Genomic DNA, 19,381 nt, shown 5'->3' on the forward strand with positions numbered 1-19,381 from the left:
TTGAGAGCTCTCATTTGACAGATCCTTACTTAGTCTGAACTCCTGGATGCATCTCTGGACAAAGAGTGTGTTGATTTTTGGACTTGAGGCTGATGCCATTTTCAAAGAACTGGAGGACAAGGCTAAATATATGCAGGCAGCTTGCAGGTGCAGCCACCTAGATTTAGCAGGAATTACCCTACCAATCCTTGGACCTTTCCTTCCTGTCAACCCAGACAAAGAGGTTAGAAGGACCAGAAGTGACAGAATCTTCCAAAAAAAAAAAAAAAAGATGGAAAACTGACTGGTAGTAGGCTTAGTGGGTTCTGCGTGTAGTGGCACAGCAGGGTGCAGACACAACTCGGCCATACACCTCAGTGTTCACCCACCTTCCTAGTCCCATCCCTCCCCTCCACTACCTTGGTCTTTTCAATCTACCCTCTCCTGCTTCTTCAAAACTAGGGGGGAAGACTTTTTCTATTCTTAAAAAGTTGGCCAAACAAATGGATCTTAAACGTAATACAAATCAGGGTACAAATTATAATTTGCTTCTCTTCAAAAACAAGCAGGCATTTATTCCTTCCACGCAGGTCCCCAGGTTCAAGATGTTAACCCTGCAAATGCTTCTGCCCATGCTATCCCCTCAGGTGTTCCTGATCACTTTAGATCTAAAAGATGCTTACCTCAAGATTCCCATGGCAAAAGCCCACAGGAGGTATATGCACTTCAGAGAAAGCGAGAAGCACCGTCATTTCTGGCCTTTGGCTTGTCTACTGTGTCTAGAGTTTTTACAAAGTGTCTGTCCTGCAAAAGGGCTTGAATCCTTATCTGGGTGAATGCCTGATTCAGGCAGACTCTAAAAGATCTGCAGTTTTCTCTTCAACTGACCATGGCTGCTTTCTCAAAGCTAGGTTTCTCTACCAATTTAAATAAGTCTAGTTTGACCCCCCCCCCCCATCATGCAAGTTAGTTTTTCTTGCAGCCCAGTTGACATTAAAAAAAAAAAAGCCTTTCTTCTGGGAGACCAAGTTTCCTTTCTGACAGAGTTCTTCAACTCCCTCCTGGCTTAGACAGCCATCTCAAAGTCCTGAGAGTTTTGGGATATGTGGCTTTGTGTATTCTGGTGATTCCACTGGCACAATTACATGAGAAAGGTTTAGTGGTACCTCGAGTATGTGTGGTGCCAACCGAGACATTCCCTCAACCACAAGCTCCAACTCTCCTCTCCTTTTAAAAATTGAGTTACAGTGGTGGAGCCAAGCCTACATTCTAAACAAGGTAGTTCCCTTTAGAATTCGGCCACAAAAGTCAGATCCTAACCACAGATGCTTCAGATCTGGCATGAGGTCCGCATTCCACTGGCCTCCAAGTGCAGTGAAAATAGGATCAGGCTGTCTTTGGGGGGTGGGGGGTTTGGAGCTAAAATCACATAAACCAAAAAGAAATGTTGGCAGACTTTAAAGGCATATTTACATTTAAGGAACTATGGAAACCAGGGGTTCTACTAGTGAAGATTGACAACACGTGATGTGGTACATAAATGGAGAGGAATGCAATCCTACCCTCTTGTCAGCCAGCCATGCTGCTGTGGCATACAGCTATGTCCATGGGGACTATACCTGATGGCTCAGTACCAGCCACATGAGCATAGCCTTTTAGCAGACCAGCTTAGCTATGGACTCTAAGCTGGGACATTTTTCAACAGATGATGGAGAAATGGAGTGTGTCAGCAATAAACCTTTTTGCCACAAAACAAAACTGACACACTTTTGTACAAGGGCTATATACAGCAAGACCTGGAGGATGGGACACCTTCTTCCAATGGACAGGTCTGTGTCTGTATGCCTTTCTTGACACACTTCTCATTTCCAGTGTATTATTGAAGATCATGGAGGAAGAGCCAAGTGTGATCTTAACACCTTTTTGGGCAAGACCGCATTGGTTTCCTCTGCTTCACAGTCTGAGCAAGCAGGAGCTATGGATGCTACCTTGGAAGATGAACCTCTTTCCCCAAGTACATGGGAACCATCATACACCCCAACCTGAACACCTTGAAGTTGACAGCATGGATAAATTACTATTTTCCCCTCAAGAGATTTATTTTGCTAAAAACATTCTGGGTATTTTAAGAAAGGCTACAAAATAACAAGGTAGTAGAATGTCTTGTATATCAAAATGGAGGAGATTTATTTTGGTGCCCTAAAAGGTCATCTACCACTTACTGCAAAGCTAGCTTTGGTGTTACTTTACTTAGCTGAATTATTTAACTCTGGCTTTTCTCATTCTTCCATCAAGATTGTATTCATGCATCTCCCGTTTGGCATCTACTTTTCTGAAGTAAAAGCCAATACTAAAGGACTCTGGCTGATAGGTTTGCGGATGACTGCAAGCTTGGAGCAGTTATTGAATCCCCAAATGACTTAGCCCTCCTGCAAGAAGAGTTTTCCCAAGTAAATAACTGGTAACAAATTAAATGATCTAAACTAAATGCCAAAAACAAAAATGCATTATTGTATCATTTGGGAAGTCCTCTACTTGACCTAGTTCTGGATTTTGTAAATTATTTTGACAGTGACCAAACGTTTGACCAACATGTATCCCTTGTTGTAAGAAAGTCCTTTTATGCGGTTTACCAGTGCATAACCGAACACATGGCAGTCGAACCCAACAATGATCGATTCCAGTAACCGAATTTTTGCATGTCAAATGGTTGGAATGTCGCAAAACCACCAAATGCGACATTTCTGACCACACTACATCCAAAATGAGTGCTAACATGGGTCACAAAGGGGGTGCGGGTTTGCAATTTCGATACAGTTGCGTTTGGCAATGTGCATATTTGCCACACTCCTTTCGGTCATTAGGGCTCGACCAACAGTCCGGCTATACGGTGGTAAACCCTTTTATACTGCACAGCTTATAAACAAAGGGGTTATGTCTAGATTGAGGGTTGACATTGTCCCCCTTTTCTCAGCCTCCATTAGGTCAGTTATTGAATATAATGTCCACTTTTGCATGCATCTGTTGGATGCAAAGCCTAAACATGTTCTGCATATCCCGACTCGGAGCCCTGACAACTATACTCTAAGGTGATCAGTGTCTGGCAGACAAGTTATCTTCCTACCCAATACTAACGGATTTACTGCACATCAGCAAGTCAAATGGTGTCAGAAATACTCCGTCTAGGGATCTAAACCTCTTCAGCAATGCCAACAGAGCATTTAGAACAAACTCCCCAGCCACGTAAAATGAAGTTCTTTCCTGTCCATGTTCAGGTGCAACTTATATTTGGATGGGAAACAGAAATTTTACCCCCACCCCCAGGACTGCCCTCTGTACTACTAATGGACAGAGTCAGCTCCTAAATGTTTTATCCCATGGATGGGTCCCCTCATCATCAATGATATGATCCCATTTATTTTCATTAAGGTTAATAGATAATTAATGACCATGGGATGGGTAAAACCAATCTCTAACCAAATTGGATAGATTAATGCTAGCACAAAAAAGGAAATTGCTTAGGCTAACTACTTGGCATGCAAGGGCAGTGAGCCTAGTACTTTCCTATGAACCTACAAGTGAGCATAACCAGATTAGGACCTATGGTGATTAGTGGGATTTCCGAGCCCTTTTGCATCTTAAGGGGACTCTGATATGAATAAGAGTAGTGAGTCCTCTCTTTTCCCCTAACTTTTCCTAGCCAGATTACCCCTCTTTTGTAGAAACACTCAGGTTTACAAAGTCCACTCCTGATTGGTTTGTGGCAGTCTCCCTTTTTCTGTGTTGTCTTAATGATTTTGCAGGTAATAAGAAATATGACTCTTGGCACCTCCTCCATGAAGCTGTTTGTCATGGATGCAGCCTGGAAGCAAACTGTGCTCATGGAGCTCCTAAGAAGGTTGATGTCCTTCATAGTCCCCTTACTGAGTGGACTAAGATTGTAACCAGGCATTCTTGAGCAGATTGTTTGGAAATATTTTCAATCCATCATAAGTCACAAAGATTAAAGCACTGTTGGCAGCTTTGCCACAGAGTCTAAATCCTTGGACAAGATGAATAAGAGGGTAGATTTGTTTACCATAATGGGGTTTAGTTTTCACTTGACTTCTTGTCCATTTTTCATTTTTGCCAAGTTGGGCAGATTCTGTAAAGTTTTACCTTCCTGCAGTCTGAGCTCATGTTGATCTTTGCTACTGTCCATAGCTTCCACTGTAGGAATGCTGCATGGTTGTCTGCCACTTGGTGCTGACATGGCATGGCTTCCACTGTGGGGATACTGCATGGGTGAATGCTACTTAGTTTTGACATGGATAGGCATGTGCTTGTGTATGATGATGCAACTTAGCCTCTCCTTCATGGAAGAGCTTAGGTGTTCTTTTGGCCAGCCTTCCCAGGATCTGGCTGATATTCTGCAGAATATGATATAATAGCTCATTAATGTTAAAGACATGATTGACACCCCTGGAACCATATGTCTTCTTCATGATACAGCCAAATCTCAAGGTAAGAGCCCATGAACAGCTTGAGGAAGGCCCTGAAGTATCTGTCATAATCTTTTAACCATGCTAGCCAAATATTCCAGGAGAGTAGCCCCACTGGCTCGGCAGCTACTGTTGAATGCTCTCTAGTTGTGTGTGTATTGTGTGGGTGTGTATTGTGTGTATCTGTGCGTGCATGGCTTTTTTTTTTTTTTTTGTAGTGGGAGGGGTGACAGTTCTCAGAATTTTCCTAAACCTAGCAGACCATTATGAAGGATTATCTGGTTGTTGACATGGTTGGGGATAACTTTGTCCTCCACCAAAAATAGCTCTGCTTTGTAACTTACTTAACAAGCTGCTTTTAAGTCCGGCACAGACTGTACCCATGTGTAGGTGCTGTATAGGCTGCTCTTCCTTCAGGATAAAGCCAAAGCTGAACACTTCGTACTATAATTATCCGTACTGACTTCAACATACACATCTAGTGTGTGAAACTCTTAATGACAGCTCTCTAGAGATTCATGACCCTTCTGCCTTAGGGCACTTGTATGCTCTTGTTGGACATGAGCACCTTTTTGGCACTTCATTGTCTAGGGTCTGCACAGCAGGTTTCTTTCTTTTTTTTTTTTTCTATTTTGCATCCAGAATGTTTAATAAGGTTTTGCCCATTGTGGTAAAGGCCTTGTAGTAGAAGAAATTCCACTTCTTACTCAAACTGAATGACTGGGCTCTGTGGCCCAATTAACACTCCCTGGTAGTGTCTGTGGAGCCTGGGGCTCTCTACAAATTTGGTCGTCTTCTCTGTGAGACCATCTTGTTGAATAATAATCCTTGACTTGAAGCTGGTCACACACCAGTATTCATTCTTGTTTATGGAGCAGAAGGTGTTGCTCTTGGGTGAAGATGCAGCAGAAAGTCCAGGCTTGCACACTCCTGCATCTGGCTATGATGACTGATGCAATTTTCATAATGCCTTTTATGCACCTGAATGAGATTTAATTGTTTGCACAGTTGCTGCACACTTACGGCCCTGCTATTGGATCCTTGCTGTAAGGCCCCGCATGGGTGCACAGTCTCCAACACACTCAAGTCGGTGTTTCCTGTCCTGTATCCTTACCAGGCAAAATTCCTGATGATGGATGCTTCTTTGCTAGCAGTGTGTGGAGTCTACATGTGCTCCTTCAGTGTTCATAGTATTCACTGCTTGTAGAGATTGCACCTTTTAAAACAGCTGCTAGTTAATCTGAAAACAAGTCTTGCATTTGACATCAGAGCAAGGAAATGTTTCCATAATCATATAGCTATTGCAGAAAGGCGATATCATTTTGCAGTGGGACATAAACAAGGTCATCACCTCATCAGCTTTTTGCCTGGAGAGAGATTAACCTATAGTAGTGGATTTCATGAGCTGCCCCATATAGTCCTATACTGAGGGTCTGATTCTGGAATATTGTACGGTCCGGGTCTTTCTGTAGTGGAACACCCCTGAGACTAACTCATTTGCCATGTATAAAAGTGCAATGCTGCCTCTATCTCTTCAGAATGAAGTCAGCACTATGTGCTCTTTCTGTGCCAGTAGAGATTCTTTTTACATAGTCCATCACTCAAATTCTGTGCCTAACCTCATAAAGTTAGAGCAGATGAGAATTGGTCCTTATTTACATGCTTCTTGGAGAAGGGTTTAGTTTTATAGACACTGCCAGTAGAGGAAACTTTCCTCGTACTCCCCACCTCCAGGAGGCGAAGCAGTAGCAAGCTGTAATGTTAGGTGTGGCTGCTAGTTAGATCCCACCAATGTTAAAAAAAAAAAAAAAAAAAAGACTGAAGGTTTTAGGAATTCTTCCACCTAGTGGGGGCATACTCTGCCAAATGGAAGATGAAGTTCATGGTCTTGTGTCCAAGTTGGTCAGCATGCAGGTGCCTCTGACTTAGCTTGGGCATCTGTATGATCTGTGTGTCAGTTTTTGTCTTGGTTAGAGTGTATGCCCCAGTCATTTCTGTCCATCATGACCTCGTAGGGGGCAGGACTTTAAATAGCCTATAGGTGTTCAAGTAGTTGCATAAAGTAGTTGCATAAAGGAGTCCTGTATGTCTGTACTTGAAAAGAACCCTGTTCTCCTTGGGACTTGAATTTCATGTTTGACAAGTTTGTCTGTTCACTTTTCCAGCCGATAGATTTCATGGTTTTGAAGACCGTCTTCTAGAACATTTTATTGGTGGCCATCACTTCTGCTCAGAAGATCTTGAACTTTTCAGACATCATTTGCAGGGAACCCTGTGTGGTATTTAGCAAGGATTTTATACATTTGGTACTCCTTTCCTTCCTTTGTGGTATAAGAATTGTTCTTAAATCAGTCTTTCATTTCCTTTTTTTTTTTTTTGTAGGGGCAGAAGCTGGTTGAGAAAGAGAGCCTTTCCTCCCTGGATGTGCACATTCAGCTCTGGTTCAAGTAGAAGAAAGCACACAGATGATATAAGAGGGACCACACTTGTTCGGAATCTTTGGTGTGGGGTGTAAAGGGGCAAGCCCTGTTCAAGTTGATTATCAGCTTTTCTGTTTTACCAGCTGGAGGGTAACTACTAGTTGAAAAATTGTGCTGTTAAAATCCATTTCAGTAGGGGGTGTGGCTCTCGCATGTATTTCTTTAGAAATGTTTCCTTGCAGGCATCTGTATTGCAGTGACTTTCTAGCTAGGTCACACTTTCACCCGTCATTAATGTTTGGAGCATAACTCAAGGATGTTTATTTGATTTGATACTTCCTTGACTCAGGATACATTCCTGTCTTATGACGGTGTACCAGCTCACGCCTTCCTGTTGGAAAATGGATAGATTGTAGCTCTGTTTGGAATTATTCTCAAGTTTTAAACCTAATGATTATACATGCAACAGGCATGTTCATGCCATATTAGTTGATCCTGAAGGTGCCCTCCTCCAATAAGTAGCTCTACAGTCCTGAAAATGGAGTTCCTGTATGTCTATGTTTTGCTGTGCACGGTGTAGAGGTCACTCATTATTTAATATTTATCTAAAGAAATGTGCTCACTCATTGATTGAAAGCAAAGTGGTGGGCTCAAGGGCTTAGTACAGTCTCCTAGTTTGGTAAGTGATATTGTAGCATAAATTAGTGCAGGATGTGCAAAGCCATGTGGTTGTGAGCTTCAGATAAAATAGCGAAGCTCAACTGAGAGAGGAAAAATGTCAGACCCTCTGAAGAGGGTCATTGGTAAGAACATGCTCTTTTTTATCACTATAACTTTGCAAATGCACGTAAGCTCTAATTTAGTTAGCAAAGTTGTGCTTGCTTATATACAGTTGGTTTATTCTTTGTAGAGTGTTGGACATAACTTGGTATGTTGGAGATAAGTTGGCAGGTCTTTTCTTTGTGTCTATCCATATTGTCCTATTCATAGAGCAACTGACATTAACAGTAATAGCAAACATTCTGGTCTGAATTTTCATTTTGCTTCAACAGAAAAAGGAGTAATATTTGGAACACCATTGACAGAAGAAGGCATTGCTCAGATTTATCAGCTGATTGAGTATCTTCATAAAAGTGAGTAAGGCATTTGAATAGTGAATACCATTGTTTGCTTAAAATGGAGATATAACAGTTGGGTTTTAGTTAGGTTCTCTATGTGTTCAGCCACCTTGGCATGTGACAGTATCACCATTGTGTAGAATACTAACATTGCTTGGTTATACTGAAAAATGTAGTGCATTCACATTATAACCTATTAAAAGTAATAACATCAGTCTGTTCCTGGAAAATAACTGATGTTGGTGCTTAACTGCTTTCCCTTCAGTTTTCATTGGGGCTGTGATAAACCAAGGTATGCTGTCTGATCCTAGGATGTTTTTCTGTTCCACTGTTGTTTCAGATAGGAGATGTGGCAGTGTAGGTAAAACGCACTGCTTACAGCAGTGATGGAAATGGGCCTGAGCAGCAATTATGATCCAGTATTTCTAAAAGGTTGCAAATGGTATATTTTCCTCCAGCCTCTCCTTGGGCAAAAGATAAAGAAGAATGCACTGTAAGACTTCCAGACTGAACAATGGATCTAATGTTATCCATGTCACTGTTCCTCACTCTTTGGTCTTGGATCCAACATTGGATCAGAGACGGCAACTTTATAGACAGCTTCTAGGCTTGAGCTCCTCCCACTCCCATGATCCCTTGCTGCTTTCTACCCCTCCCCCGATCTCTTTTGCTACGCTAAGCTTCAGACGCTTATTCTTGGCTCGAGTTTCCTGTGTGGAATAAGCAATTTTATTTCTAAACCTTTTGCCAGGATTTTTGTTGTAAATTAGTATTTTTCTTTAGTGTGTAGTGTAGCTGTTAGTGTTGCTTTTAGTCCCCCCCCCCATTTGTTTAGTTTGTTACTCTGTGGGTGTTGGCGCCCTTTTTTATACTGGCCATTACTTCTTGCTGTTGCTGCTGTTTGAATAGTGTATAGTTTCTTAGCTGGTTAGTGCTTGTGTGTTGAGCGGCCGGTTTCTTTTCCGGTTCTGATTCTTGCTTGTTTTATCGGCTGTTTTTGCATGTCCCTTTGGCTGCAAGTTGTTCTGCCATGTCTGATAATCCAGTTGGCTTTAAAAGGTGCTCCTTGTGTGGTCAGAAGATGTCTGTCTCCGATTCGCACAAGGAGCGTCTTTATTGTTTGGGCGTCGACCACTTGAAGGTTGAATGTAACATTTGTGCCACAGTCAACCCCAGGGCTTTGGTCGAGTGCCGAAACAAACCCTTTTTAAAAGAGTTGGCTCAAGGGGTTCCCTTGACTCAGTCCCCTGCCAAGTCTGGATCCTCTGAGCACAAAAGGAAGGGTCCCTTGCTCCCTGGGTCTTACTCTTCAAAGAAGGTGAGGCTGTCTGATCCTTTACTAGAAAAGCTCACCCAGACTCTGCTACACTTTGCTGTGAGGGAAAGGTTAGTTTGCTTTTTATTTGTTGTATTACTTTATTGCCTTTTTCTATTTTGAATACTGTGATTTGTTTTATTTACGGGGCGTACCTTCGTTGAAGGTTGGGCGTCGAGTTGGTACCTCGGTGTTTCGTAAAAATCTACTGCCAGTCATTAGCGGACCGGAGTTCCGCTGTGGCGACCCCTTACTGGGAAAAGTCGAAAGACAAACAACAACTATCTCGTGTTTTACTTGTATGCTGCTATTAACTGCATATTAAAACTTGAAAATAGATCACAGCTCTGTTTATTGTGAGTCATGCAGAAATTAGTACAGGTCTATAGAACAGGTCAGTTAAGGTTAACCATCTGTGTACTGAGGGGGGTGGAACTAGGAACTAAACCTTCTATTTAAGGGGTAAAATAAAACATTTCAGAGCTTTACTAGAAAGGCTCACCCAGACTCTGCTACACTTTTGCTGTGAGGGAAAGGTTAGTTTGTTTATTTGTTGTATTATTGCCTTTTTCTATTTTGAATACTGTGATTAGTTTTATTTACCTTGTGTTTTACTTGTATTCTGCTGTTAATTGCATATTAAAACTTTAAAAGTGACCACAACTCTGTCTCTTGTGAGTCGGGCAGAATTTTTTTTCTGCACCCTCCCACCCGGTTACTGTAGTGTTCTTAAACACTACTGTCTTTCTGGTTGCCGTCCCCTTGTGTTAATTTGACCATATATCTCATTTCCTCTCTATTTTATTGACTTGTGTGAGTAAGCACAAAATTATCATTTTGTAAAATCACTCCCCTTCAACTATTTAAATTTATTGGCCATTCTACTGTATTCCATATTACCAGAATACAAAAGTGACCACCCCCTTTCAATCTATCTTGCTGTTTTAAAAATTGTGACTCTCCACTAAAACTTAACTTTTTAGACAGGTAAAACTTAAGTTACCTACTTTCACATCTAACTCCTGTAGTGCATATTGCAGTGTTTAGGATAAGCCATTTTTTTCATCTTACCTTTAAGCATCACTGTGACTAGCACTTGCTTTAAAACCTGCTGGAAAGCACTAGGAAGTCTTAAACTGATACAAGCAGTTATCTCTCCTTGTTAATAAGGAGAAATTAATCGTAGGCACCAAACAGCCTATAATTGCAAAGTACCTTGCTAAGGTATGGGAAAATGGCTCTTGTACTTTACAAAAAAAAAAAAAAACACTACAACTTGCAAGAGATGCACTTACATAGCAAACTGGAAGCAAAGCTCTCTCCACCCATGGTTGTGCTAGACAGTCAAGAGAAGAAGGTTAACACCCGCACTACATCTCAAGCAACACATAGCCCTTCTAAACGCACACCACCAACATCCACACATAGCAGCACTAAACGCACATATGTGGAGGCCCTTAACATTAACCTGCCCAAGCAACAAGGACCTCTGAAGCTGAAATGCAAACAAATATCAATCATAACCAAAGTGTCACATAGCTAACAACACCAGTGTGCCACCCAACAACAGCCCCTAAGGCAAAACAACGTACCCAACACTTTAGTCACAGCTGACTCTATAGTCAGGCACACTGATGTTCTACTCACCAGGCTGAACAAGGAGAAAATTACAGTCAGCTGCCCGTCTGGTGCCAGGATCCGCCACATAACACATGCACTCAAGTCACTCCACAACAAGTACAAATATGACTCTGTCATTGTCCATGTTGGAGTGAATGACTTGAGACGTACCTCCCTGGACTACATGAAAAGAGACATGGAAGAGCTCTCTGATCATGTGGCCCAGGCAGGTATGACCCCTAGCCCTGAGTAGCATCCTGCCTTCGCCCAGAATGATACCACAGTATAAGGACAAAATGATTGACTTCAATTGGCTAAGCTTCTGGTGTCATTCAAAGGGGATCCAGCATCTGTCTGCCTGGGACAACATGATCGACAGACCACGATGCTTTGCCAGAGATGGTCTGCACCCGTCACCCCTGGGATTCAGGTTACTGGCCAAGGCTCTTGCCACCTCAGTAGTGCTTTTTTTAGGCAAAGTTCAAACGACAAAACCACCACCATAACCGGTATAAGCATGTAAAATCTGAAGGTAATGATACTCCATGCTAGAAGTCTAAAGCTCAAAATGCACTCTCTCGAGGCACTCCTAAAAATGGAGAACATCGATATCTGTGCAGTAACAGACCTGGTTCAAGGCTCCAGAGAGCACCCCTGCAATACCAGGCTACAACCCTTACCACACTTTTCGGCCACCAAACCAGGACCGAAACACTAAAGGTGGAGGATTGTCCATATTCACCAAGGATATTCACAGCACCAGGCTAGTTGCCCAACACAATGCGTCTGAAATTCTCCAGGTCCAACTACACTAGATAAGACTGCAATCCAAATTGTAGCTTGCTACAGATCCCCTACCATGCCCCAAGATTCTCACTACACCTTTCTAAACATACTGGAAACTATTAAGATACAACCAAACACCCTAATACTGGGTGATTTCAACTACCCTGCCATTAACTGGGAAAACCTCTCGAGTACCAACACCTTTGCCCAACGGTTCTTGGAATTCATAAATTCCAACGCCCTAGAGCAACTAATCCTTACTACCACCAGGTGCTCCAATATCCTACACCTGGTCATTACCAACATGGGAAATCGATGCTCACACCTATGGTCACCCCCTCATTGTGGTCATGTCTGACCATAAGCTAATCACCCTTGACATCCACATCCCACCCTCACCCTTTAGTAAGGAAACCTCCGTAAAAAAAACTTCTCCAAAACCAACTTCATGCTACTCAAGTCAGAAGTGACAAACATCATGACACCCATGCAGATGGGAACTGAAAGTTCGACTGCTGAATCCTACACTAAGGCACTGTACAAGCGCATCACTCTTGCATGAATCGTGCCATCCCCAGTAGAACCAAGACGTTCTCCTCCAAAAAAAGGAAGCCAATCTGGTGGTCCCTTGCCATAAACAAACTATAAAACAAAAGGAAGAAACTGTTGCAGAAAAGAGGAAAATCCCAGGATGCAAAACTCCCTTACCAGCCTCGATAAGAAGCAGAGATCCCTCATAAAATCCTCCAAAGCTAGTTGTTGTTGTTGTCTTGTGGCTTTTCCCCGTTAGGGGTCGCCACCGCAGAACTCCGGTCCGCTAATGATTGGCAGTAGATTTTCACGGTGCCGAGTTGCCAGCTTGGCGCCCAACCTTCAATGAAGGTACACCCATTCACGCATGTCTTTTGGAACGCCACTTGACCCACGAGGAGGACATGCAGACTCCACACAGAAGGCACTCCCCGCACACACAGAAGGCACTCCCCGCTTACTAGCTCAAAATTGAATGGGAGAACCTCTTGCTGTGAGACAGCAACGCTACCGCTGCACCACCGCGGATGTCCTCCGAAGCTAGTTATGAAAATAAAGTTGCCAAAGATTCCACAGACAACCACAAGGCATTCTATAGCTATGTCAAGAATCTAAATGCAATGCTCATATCTGCTCTGAGCTACAATAGAATGGCATTAAATCGATTCATTGCAAACTTCACCCCACTACCACCCCCTAAAGGGCCCATCTCAATACCGAAAAATTGCCAAAATCTGGTAACGGCCACCCAGGTAAAAAAAAGCGCACTCCAAAGCTAGGAATACAACATCCATAGGACCAGACTACATCCCAGGCTGTTTACTGCATGAACTTCAAAATGAACTGGCACCTCACCCAAGTGTCATATTTAATCATAGCCTCACCTCAGGCTTCATGCTCACTGAGTAGCGCACAGCTACAGTTATCCCTCTCCACAAGGGGGGATCCACCTTGGATCCTGGAAACTACTGACCCATCAGTCTGACGAGCCTGATCTGCAAGGCCATGGAATGTATTATCATGGAACTTATAAACAAAGACATTGGCAACCTTCAAACACTGTACCCCACGCAGTTAGGTTCGTGAAGGGCATATCTTGTCTCCTGAATCTGATTGACTTCTTAGAATCAGTCTGCAGAGCCGAGAACAAGGGTAAGGTGGTCCACACACCCTATCTGAACCACGCCAAGGCCTTCGACACCATCCCCCACTCTGGAATCATAGATAAACTTATTAAGCTGGGCATTAATCCGTACATCACTCGATGGTTTGCCAACTGGCTTACTGATAGAACCCACACTGTAAAAGTAGCCTACTCCAAATCCAGCTCCAGACAAGTGGAGTACCTCAGGGTTCTGTTCTGGGACCTCTCTTGTTTGGCATCTACTTATCTGAAGTACAGGCCAACACTAAGGGACTCTGGCTATCAAAGTTTGCATATGACTGCAAACTGGGAACCATTATTGAATCCCCAAATGATGTGGATATTCTACAAAAGGGTCTTACAGAAACAGATGCTTGGTGCCAGAGCCATGGGCTCAAGCTCAATGCCAAGAAATGTATTGTTATCCCCTTTGGGAAAAAAACATGTACCCGTGAATTACCACATAGGTAGCAGTACGCTAAACACCGAAAATGTGATAAGCGACTTGGGGGCACAGGTGGACAGTGGTCTCACCTACGATAACCACATCGCCGCAGCAGTCAGGAAATCCTTCTATGTGGCACACCTCATCACTAAGGGCTTTTCATCCAGAAAAAAAGGAGGGCATTGTCCCACTGTACTCATCCCTCATTAGATCCATTATTGAATACAATGCCCCGTTTGGTATGTACCTCTCAAGACATCTGCAACAACTGGAAAGGCCGAAGTACCTCGCTAAAAGAATCACAGGCCTAAAGCAGATACCCTGTGCTGACCGTCAAAAAAAAACTCCACCTATACTCTGTTGCATATTGTCTACTCAGAGGCGATCTCTGCTCAACATACAAGGCCATGTCAAACCCAGAGCTGTTGGACATGCTACACTTAAAGAAATCCCAATCCCTCAGAGACGCACATTCCAGGGATCTAAACCTTGTCATCACAATGAACAAAGCATGCTGGAGGGATAGGTTCCTGACCCAGAGACTCCCCAGACTCTGGAATAGACTGCCATTACATGTCAAGCAAGAGCGCCTCTTTGGCCCTCTTCAAAAGGAACCTTGGTGATTGGATGGGAGATGGGAAATTCACTCCGGGGATCACGTCCGTCACCCTGATAGACAGGGGTCCAGGGAAATAAATACTGTGTGAAGAAATGGCCAGGGAATTGATATGGCTAGGCTTTTATAGGCCCTAGGGCCGGTAGCCTAGTACCAACCTATCAACCTAGTACCTCGGATCAAACTCCAGTCTCAACCCATTTGGATCTGATGCCCTCTGGTCCTAAGCCTCATGGCTCTTTCCACGGATCTGGAGGTTCTGCTCCAAGGCCCTTGTATCTGAGGTCATGGGAGTCCACTCGAGGGGGAGTCCACTCGGGGCTAGTACTATCTGGAAGCCGGGAGGTGCTGGCCTGCCCTGGTTCTTCTGCCCATCCAGGCTTTCCTCCCAGATTTGGCTTTTCGGGTCGTAGAGAGGGCCTTTTTTTCCCAGGTTCGGCTTTCCGAGTCATAGAGAGGACCTTTTTCTCCCAGAGAGTTTTCTCTCCGGCCTTCCAGGGACCATCGCAGCCTCTGAGTGGACCCCCATGCATCTTGTCCCAGGTCAGCACTCTCAAACCTACCTTTAGGCGGGAGTTGCTCCAATTGGGGTCCTTTGTCTTCCAAATCTTTCCCCGAGCCACCCCTGGAGGAGGTTCCTCAGAAGGGATGGTGTAAGAGGGGACACGTGGACTCCCCTCCTGAGTCACTCACCAAATATATGGTCCTAGATGAAGGGGATGGGTCCCCCAGATCTCTGGCCGAGGATATCTCCTTTGGTGGACATCTTGGAAGTCGTTAAGCTTAAGGGGCAGTTGGTCTTCCCTCTCCCTGTCCTTCGATGAGTCTGTTTTTCTGAAGGCTTTCAAGACGGGACCATCTACCTCCTGGGTTTACCCCCCCACGCAGACAAACTTGTAGACTTTCTCACCAGCAAGGCATGGAAGGAGTCCGATACTGTGGAGCCTATTCCCAAACACCTGGACAAATTCCTCAGTCGTCGTCCCGATAAGCAATTCTGGTCCAAAGGTGTGCTAGTTGATGCAATCATGGTAGCTTCTGCCACTGAGAGAGCTGGCGGAACAGAGCGCGTCTCTCCATCCCCCCAACTGAGAGTATCGGGTGATTGACAGGCATGCAAAAACGAGTTTTCGCCTGAGCTACATTCGGTCTCTGGGCGCTTAACTACCTGGCACATTTCACCCATCTACAAAAGGACTTGGTCAAGGAGCTTACCACGTCCCTTTCTGAGGTACTGCCTGTCGATTAACAAAGTAAGGTGTCTTCCAAACTATCCACACTTTCTTCCCTGTCTAATTCATCGATGAGGCTGATTGTCAACACTATGGAAGGTGCCTCTCAAGCGGCTGGCACAGGTATCACTATTCGGCATCACGCCTGGCTGCGCCTTTGCTAATTTGTGGAGTCCTTTAAGGCAAATTTCATCAATGCCCACTTTGATGGTTCTACCCTGTTTGGCCCTTCTGTAGGAGACTCTTACACATAGTGATCAAGAACAAGACCTTGTTGGCTGTGGGAATAAGATTTTCCACCCCTCAACACTCCTTTTTTAAGGCACAGTGAGGGGCCAAGAAAATGTGGTTACACAAGTTGCAGCTTGCCTTTCTAGACTCACAGGATGAGCCTCCTCTAGTGGTCGGGAGAGGATTCAATGCCAGATGCTGCCCCAGGGGCAGAGGGGGTCCACAAAATCAAGGCTCCAGGAAACCCTTCTCTGCGAATCCCCAACAGCACTCCTGAAACACTGCCCGACTGTCCTGCCTTGGAGGCAGTTGGGGGCTGTTTGTCTTTGCTCCCTTTGGCCTGGGCAAGGATTACAAAGATTTCTGCATGCTAAACATCATTTCCAGGGGTTATTCTATTTCCGTTTCTCAGTCACGTCCTCCGGTCCGGAGATACCTCCCCGATGCACCACCCCATTAGAGGGAGCTAGCTTACAGAAGAAGTGCTCAAGCTACTTCAAAAGAGATCCATCCAAGAGGTCTCCTCAGGACAGCGAGAATCCTGAACCTACTCTCACTTCTTGTTGGTGCCAAAGATGACAGCAGACCTGTGTCCAATCCTGGATCTCCACAAAACTCTGTCTCCCTGTCAAGAGTTCCAAGTTCCAGATGGTTACTGTCCAGTCCATTGTGCCCCTGTTGCACAAGGACAATTGGGTGTGCTGCATTGCTGTCCAGGATGTGTACTATCATTTAAAATAGACAGTTGCTCCAGGAGACATCTCTGCTTTAGAGTAGGGGCCAATCACTACCAGTTCAGGACTTTGCCCTTTGGTCTCACCACAGCCTCCCGGGTGCTCACCAAGTGCATGGCAGTGGTCACAGCTCACCTGAGACTGCAGGGATTTCAGGTGTTTCCTTACCTCGACGATTGGCTCCTCACTGCTTCCATGTAGCATCATCTGGCCACTGCCTCTGAGTACCTATTCCAACTATTCGACCAGTTAGAGATTAGTGAATCTCCCCAAATCGAACCTGATTCCATCTCAGAATTTGGAATTCATCAGGATCCAGTTGGACACCATCAGAGATTGCAGCTCTACCTCTCCATCATATACAACTCATTAGAACCCATGTCCAATGCCTTTGAGATCAGACTCTTCTTCAGATCCACCTAATTCTCAGGGTCTTAGGGTCCATGGCAGAGGCTTTCTATCTGGTGATGTTAGCTGGGTTCTACATGAGAGTTCTGCAGTGGACTTCACTGTATCATTCAATGACACCCCTGATCCGCCTCTCTCCAGTATGCAGGCATCATCTCCTTTGGTGGATCCGGTCTCCGGACCTTCTCGCAGGCAGACCTTTCTCTCTTCCTCCCTCAAGCACCACAGTGACCCCGGATGCTTCCCTGTTGGGATGGGGGTGGGGCATTTTCAGGGAAAGATGGTCCAAGGCATGTGGTCCGTCGCAGAGACCAAACTACATATCAGTGTTCTGGAGATGAGGGTGGTGGTCCTCGCATTGCAAGCCTTTCAGGGCTGCTTCCCTCCAGGTACCATTGCAGTTCACATGGACACCATGGCTGTTGTGTAATACATAAGCTAGAAGGGGGGCACACGTTCATATCTGTTTTGTCATGAGGCTGTGAGGTTGTGGGAATGGGAAATGTCCTCTGGGTGCTTTCTCATTGCAATACATATTCCTGGAGAGGCCAACGTACTAGAGGGACAGACTCAGCAAGGCAATCATGTGTCCTCACGAGTGGTCCTTGACACCCTCAGTGGTGGAAGAGATTTTCCTTCCCTGGGGTCAGCCGAGCTGCATTGTGTTTGCTTTCCCTCTCAGACACAAATGCAGCTCTTATTTTGCCCCGATTCCCCCCAGACAGGACATCCCCCAGGGACGCTCTGGTTCATGATTGGCCTCCGGGTCTCCTTTATGCCTATCCTCTTTTACCTCTCATTTCCAGAGTACTTCAGAAAGCTCATGTCCTCAAGGCTACCTTGATCCCAATCACCCCTTTTTTGGCCTAGGTAGGTGTAGTTTCCCCTTCTACGGTCTCATTTGAAGTACCCCCCCTTGGGTATTAGATCCCATTCCGGATCTGATTTTCCCATCCCTTTCATCTTCGGATTCCCAGCCTCCAGACTCTTCATCTGATGGCATGGTTTGTCTACTTCGGTAATCTTGAAAATGCCCAGGTTGGCTTCCCCTGTCAAGAACATTATCCTGGCTTCTCAGAAGGCTTCCACCAAAAAGGTTTACTTCAGTAAGTGGAAAAGGTTCTGTATTTGGGCTAAGCAGTGCAGTCTGGATCCCGCTTCAGCTTCCATTTCAGAAATCCTGCTCTCCTTGTCTTCAGTCTTCACTTTTTTAGACTGGCACTAGCTTCTCTACTATTGAAGTGCAGTTGGCAGCTATCTCCAACTTTCATTTTTTGTGAGGAACCTACCTTTTCCTCTTGCCTGTGCAAGGTGTTTTTAAAAGGGAGTTTTCTGCTCTGATGACCTGTCAAGGATCCTTCTTCCCCACCTTGGGACCTTTACTTTCTGCTTCAATCTCAGAGTCCATTTGAGCCTGCTGCCACATGTGATATCAGATTTTTGTCATGGAAGATAGCTTTTCTAGCAGCCATAACTGTAGCTAAAAGAGTTTCAGAATTGCAGGCTCTTTCTATCAAAACGCCTTTCATGTTTTTTTATAAAGACAGAGTGGCTCTGCGAACCAACCCTTTGTTCATGCCTAAGGTTGCCACAGAAGTAAATCTGAACCAGTCAATTCAATTGCCAGTTTTCTTACCAGATTTTGCTAATAAAGGGGAATATCTTTTGCATATACTAGATATGCATAGGCAGTTACAGTTGTAGTTGGATAGAACAAAGGATTTCCTCAGGTCTGACTAGCTATTGTGCCATTTTGCCTTAACAGGAAGGGTCAGGCAGTTTCCAAAATAACTATTTCCTGTTGGATTTCAACGTGCATTTTCTTTGTTTGTTCATCCAAAGGCTTATCCTTACCGGGTCCAATCAAAGCTCATTCCACTAGGTCAATGGCTAACGTCAGCTGCCTATCTTGCCTGTCATTCCATAGAGGACATTTGTGCATCAGCCACCCGGTCTTCTCCTCACACTTTTATCAATCACTATAAGCTTGACATTATCTCCAGGAACAGGGCTTCTTTTGGCTCCACAGTTCTTTGGCATGTCCTTCCATGGTGTCACCCAGGATTTAGGGTAGCTGGAGACTCTGACCCAAGAGTGAGGAATAGTGACATGGATAACATCAGATAGTTATGTATTTGCATAACTTGGCATCAGTATTATTCTATGTCACTATTCATCACTATCCCTCCCTCCTTCCCCTGTCCTGTGGGATCTAGAGAATGTGGAGATGTCCTGTCTGGTGGTCTAGGTCTTCCTTAGCTACTTTCTAGTTTAGAGAAAGCTCGCTCTGAGGGGTTAGAGGGCAGCAAGGGATCATGGGA

At 44.5% G+C, this 19,381-nt stretch overlaps 1 protein-coding gene across 1 annotated transcript in view; it reads left to right on the forward strand.

The window, feature by feature from the left end:
* ARHGAP19 (Rho GTPase activating protein 19) overlaps positions 1-19,381 on the forward strand; it is a gene marked incomplete in the record, with an annotated part of 961,985 nt that overhangs the window by 197,340 nt on the left and 745,264 nt on the right. Inside the window, 1 exon segment of the mRNA XM_044056243.1 lies at positions 7,933-8,013. Coding sequence (XP_043912178.1) covers positions 7,933-8,013 — 81 coding nt within the window.

This window comes from Protopterus annectens, chromosome 14.part0, assembly GCF_019279795.1.
Source record: "Protopterus annectens isolate FY-2018-M chromosome 14.part0, PAN1.0, whole genome shotgun sequence".
NCBI lineage: Eukaryota > Metazoa > Chordata > Ceratodontiformes > Protopteridae > Protopterus > Protopterus annectens.